At 42.0% G+C, this 5607-nt stretch overlaps 1 protein-coding gene across 1 annotated transcript in view; it reads left to right on the top strand.

Annotated features, from left to right (window-relative positions):
• The window catches only part of OSMR (oncostatin M receptor), a 43564-nt gene that overhangs the window by 33200 nt on the left and 4757 nt on the right, over positions 1-5607 (top strand). Inside the window, exons 13-14 of the mRNA XM_011370707.2 lie at positions 2900-3073; positions 3678-3845. Coding sequence (XP_011369009.1) covers positions 2900-3073; positions 3678-3845 — 342 coding nt within the window. The remainder of the gene's footprint in view (positions 1-2899; positions 3074-3677; positions 3846-5607) is intronic.

Raw genomic sequence — 5607 nt, 5'->3', positions numbered from 1 at the left:
GACTTTAAATCTACTTTGACAGAGGAAATCTGGACCTCAGGCTGGGATAGGGTTTTGCTATTTTCATGAATTTGTTCCTCTTAATTAGTGGTCTCAAATGAATGACAGAGGACATTCTAACGGTTGTCCAGAGAGCTTTTACAAAAGCAAAGAAGTCTATGGATTTGGGAGGCGTTTAGGACATAGCATCGATGAGAGTAGGTCATCAACTCCTTCAATTTCAATGGAACGTGTAGAACTTGATCTCTTAACCTTGCACATTGGATTTGTTATTTCAAGACTGCTCTTTTAGCACAATCAAAGGAGCCTAGGTTTGTGGCTTGAGCCGGGGCGGGGGCAGGAGTGGGGGGGGTGTGGGCCTGGTGGCGCCATCTGCTGGGATCACGATAAAGACGTGGGAATTAATCTGGGTCCAGAGAGTGAGAGAGGCCCTCGGAGAGCATTCAGTTGTCCTTGGGTGAGGAGGGTCAGCAGCATGGCGAGCGCTGCAGGTGGATTGCAGAGGTGAGGTGTGAGGGGAAAGTGAGGAAGTGGAAGCAAATCCTTCCAGACATGTGGCTTTCACGGGCAGAGAGAAGCCAAGTCACTGGAGGGGGATTTGGAGTCAAAGGAGAATTTAAAATGGTTTTCTCTGTCTGGTTGAATTCTGCACCAATTTCCTGTATGGGGATAAGGGCGTGTTTGAGAGCTCTTCCTGGAGAGGACGATGTAAGAGACAGTCCCCACGGGCTTCCTCAGAAACAATGGAGGACCCCAGGGCTCAGCAGAAGGTGGGAAGAAGGTGGAGATGAAGGGCAGAAACCTCAAGAAGGAAATTATTAAAGGGACAAATATTCAGTTTTCCTTTTCAGAAGTAAAGAAAATGTCCTTCTGTGTTATGGAAATTCTGTTGACTTTTCTTCTCTAGATGCCTTTAGACCAGGAGTCCGGTACAACTTCAGAATTTATGGCATATCTACAAAAAAGATTGCTTATTTGTTAGAGAGGAAAACAGGATACTCCAAGGAACTGGGTAAGTTTAAAGCATTTCATGTGTTCATGGCAGACTTGCTCAGAATAATCCAGACACTCTTAGCTTTGGGTTTAGGAAAATGTCAATACCATTTCTAATTTTCAGTGTCCCACTTATTCTGATAATAATAAGTGTTTATAATAAGGGTTTAAAAATTACTTTTAATCCTACAAATGTAAAACATTTTCATTAAAGACAATTTATAAAATGTTATGCAAAAGAAGACAAAATCATTGCTAATTTTACCACTCAAAGGCAGACTTCCAGAGTTAATATTTTATGTTTATCCAGGTATTCCTTTTTCTGTACAGATACACTTTTAAATAAACATGGGATCTTACTCTATGCAATGCCTTTTTGACTTATGTCACTAAATGTTATTTGCGTATATCATTTTTATGACTGCAAAATACCTCATCATTTGCTTATGTCAAATCGCCTATTGTTGGACAGTTAGGATGATTACAGTGTTTTTCAACTAAAAACTATAAAATTCACCTTCAGGTATCTTGCTGTCCTAAATGCTCAATCTCTCTTTCTTGGTCCTTTACCCCAATCTCTTTATGCCTTATCTGAATCACCATCATTTTAAACTACACAGCTTTGTCCACATTCACAAAAAAATTTTTAAATGAAGTCCTGGAGGTAGAAGAGTTTAGTCGAAAGGTATGAATTTCTTAAATGGTTTTTCATTTCCTTTTTAAGACTTTTGATACATATTGTGAAATCAACCCCCGGAAATCTTACCACGCCTCTCGCTGCGGTGCAGGAGGTTTTAGCCCACTCACGCGATTGCTTATTCACCTTCTTGGCAGCCAGGGCCTCATGCCCACGGAAAGCTGGGCATCTGGACCCTCAATGGCCTTGCACTAATCAGATCAACCCTCCGATGGCCTGATGGTCCTCTATGCGGTGGCAGCTGTCTGAAACAGGCAGGGTGTGCGTGTTGGTGAGCATAGACCAGGCGTTCACAAGAGTATGTGATAGACTCAGGGGAGCCCTCAGAATAAACACGCCCGGATTTTTCCAGTGACACTTAGAGAACTGCATTGCTGCAACCTGGCAACTAGAGTTCTCCAAACCCACCCTTAACCTCTGAACATAACCTTTCCTCCTCGACCCCTCTCCCGCCTCAGTCCATTCTCTGGTCAGGTCTTCTCTCTGACACTACAGCTGACCCTTGAATGACGTAAGGGTTAGGAGTGCTAACCCCCACACAGTTGAAAATCTGGGTATAACTTTCGACTCCCCCAGAACTTAACTACAGTTATCACTCAGTATCCATGGGAGATTGTTTCCAGGAACCCCACAGATACCAAAATCCACAGATGCTCAAGTCCCTTATATAACATGGTTTAGAACAATGCATACAGTCAGCCCTCCATATTTGAGGATTCGACCAACCACAGATCAAAAACAGTATTTTTTGACCCTTGGTTAGGAATCTGCAGTTGTAAAAGCTAGGGATATGGAGGACCAGCTGTATATTTATTTTTAAAAGTCCACGTATAAGTGAACCCATGCAGTTCAAACCTTATGTTGTTCACGGGTCAATTGTATTTAGAATTCAGTAACAGAAAGAAATCTAAGAAACCTTTATTCTCATTTTTGTTCTGTGACTTTGTATAAACTATGGAGTCCTTCTGGGCATCCATTCTACATTTGTGAAAGGCAAGGCTTGAATAAGAAGATCGTTTAACTTCTTCTTAGCTCTTTCAAATTATGTCAAGGAATATATATCCTCTAGAGAAAAAGATATAATTCTTTAACTTGCCACAAGCTCCTACAGCCTCTGGAGTTGGCTGTGGTTCTACTTTTAGTTTGCATGCGTGCTCAGAGAATATTTCTAAATCATGACTATTTTCTTACTCCAATTTCTTTTTCTAGCTCCTTCAGACAACCCTCAAGTGGTCATAAGTAATTTGACTTCCCACTCCTTCAATCTGAGTTGGAAGGATTATTCCATTGACTCCCAACCTGGTTTTATACAAGGCTACCATGTCTACCTGAAGTCCAAGGCAGAGCAGTGCCAGCCAGGATTTGAAAAGGCAGTCCTTTCAGGTGACATTTTTGTTAGTTTACTTCTGCAAGATCTCATTATTTGAAATCATGAAAAAAGGCTGCTATCTCTGTGGCCAGGCTGAGGTCTGTTCTTGCTTTTATGATCAAACAGGTGCTAAGAGATTAGTAGGTGGGCAAGATGGTGGGGGTCATTTTAACTTACTTAAAAAACGATGCGGCCTGGTATTTTTGGAAGCACTCCTTAAGATTTCGGCCACTTGGGAAACTTCGTTAACCTCTTTTTCTTTTTGCCTTTGACGTTGTTAAAGGTATTACAATGTATTTTTAAGTCTCTTGCAAGCTCTTACCATCTCTTGCAGGTTTGTGTGCTCTCCCTGGATCCTCACCATCCTTTGCTTAGTAAAGTTTTTGCTTTTCTTGCTATTTCTTGAAAATTTTACCAGTGTCCCCGGGTGTGATGAAATTACGATTTAGTTTTTGGTTGTTTTAAAAATGTTGACTTGTGCCAAGTCGACAAGAGTGACAGTGCCCAGCTCTCACTAGATCCCCTTCACGCACTTTTAATAATCTTTTCTTCTTGTAAAAAAACCAAAACAGAAACAAAGCAAAAAAACCTTTTATTTATTTATTTTTTAAACCACAGATAATTCAGTATGTTGCAAACATAAAATCGACAGCCCGGAACAAAAGACATTTCTTGTGGAACACCTACAGCCAGAATCCTTCTACGAGTTTTTAGTCACTCCATACACAAGTGTTGGCGAAGGCCCCCATGATACTTTCACCAAGGTCACCACTCCGGATGAATACTGTGAGTTTTTTTGCATCAAAACTCTTCCCTTAGGAGGTCCTCGGAAACTGATAAATCACAGGCACTTTGCCGTGGGCTTTGTTTAGATAAGAATTTTTAGACCTTTCTTCCCTGTCTTTCTGTCTCTCTCTTTCTCTACATGAGCTTGTTTCACAAAAACAAACACACAAAACATCGCACAGAATCCCACTACATAAAATGGATGAGTGGGGATAACCTAACTGATCTATAATCTGGAACCTTCCTCCTGCCTCTCTCAGTTGCCCCTGAGGCACTTGTCTGGAACTTAGTCCCAGAATAGTTCGAAAATCACAGATGGCATATTTTAGCGTTGGCTTGGGAAGAGCCATCTGAATTCTGTCTAGGCAAGGGCGGTGGTGTTTTCCTCATTACAGAGCAGCATCACTCTCTGCAGCCAGCCTTCTGGCTGGTTTCCCTCAGCCAGACTAATTGCTTCCGGACTGCCTCTCCAGGGGCGAGTAGAGACGGGTGTGATGGGGCAAGAAGGGTTTCTTCACAAACCCAGTGTTTGCAGATTTGGTGGGGAAGGGGTAAGATAAAGAGATTCACATTTTCAAAAATGCATTTGGCCTGAAAGATGAAGAAAGAAGAGGATTGGAGAAGAATGGCAAGAACTAGTTAGTGATAGAAAAGAGTCTCCTGGTAAACCCTGACCTGCAACAAACAGGAAGGTGGGGGAGGAAATAGATACTGATGGGGGAAGAAGGAGAAAAGTAGGTGTCAAATAGGGTAGCACAGGCAGTCCACACTAGAAGGGACCTTTGAAGATACTGCTCCATGAAAAATGAACAGGCTGAAACATCTGCCTGGAGTTACTGTCTGTGGTGTGAATCCCATTGCTGAAGGTGGGGAGCAGGGATGGGATGGGCTCATCAGGCAGAACTGCTGACCCTGAGTATCCTGACCAGTGATGAGGACACACGTGACGACAGTGGCAGCTAGGGGCACTCACCGCTGTTCACCACTAGACTGAAACATGGCCCCAGGTCTTTAAGCCAAAGGCCAGAACTTTCAGAGTCAGATTAAGATTTTAGCCAATGATTCACATTATTCGAGCACTCTTGGTATTTACTCGGCTGGTAGAGGGGTGTGTGTGTGTGTGTGTGTGTGTGTGTGTGTGTGTGTGTGTGTGTGTGTGTGTGTGTGTGTACACATATGTAACACACATAATTATCTTTATCTCAAATATATTTTCTGATTTCATTTGTGCTAAACCTCCTTAGCCTTCGCTGTAACTCTGTTGATTATATTGATTATTCTTAAAAAGGAAAATAAATTGCTACACAATTACAGTAGTGAGAATGACATTCTACATTTACAAAAATAGTGTGGACGAATCGTAAATGCAATGCCGAGCGACAGAAGCCAGACCTGACTCTTGCTGCATGATTCCATTTATGGAGTACAGAAAGAGGCAAATGCCATTTATGTTGTTAAAAGACAAGATAGTGGTTACCTTGGGAGGGGAAAATGACTACACGGGGACACCAGGGGTTTTCTGGGGAGCCGTTAGTGTTCTTTTTCTTGATCGGGGTACTGGTTATAATGGGTATGTTCGGTTTGTGAAAATTCATCCAGCTGTACACCTTTGAGCACCTTTCGGTGTGACGATATTACACTTCAATAAGAAGGTTAGTAAACCAGTCTGAACTTTGGAAACTACTGTGGGTAGCTCTCCAGGCTTGTCCTCAAGTATATTATAAAAATCCATAATTTAACCAAATTTTAAAACCAATTGTAA

Source organism: Pteropus vampyrus, unplaced genomic scaffold, assembly GCF_000151845.1.
Source record: "Pteropus vampyrus isolate Shadow unplaced genomic scaffold, Pvam_2.0 Scaffold172, whole genome shotgun sequence".
NCBI lineage: Eukaryota > Metazoa > Chordata > Mammalia > Chiroptera > Pteropodidae > Pteropus > Pteropus vampyrus.
Note: the sequence above shows the minus strand (reverse complement) of the source record. Positions and strands in the feature narration are given on the sequence as shown.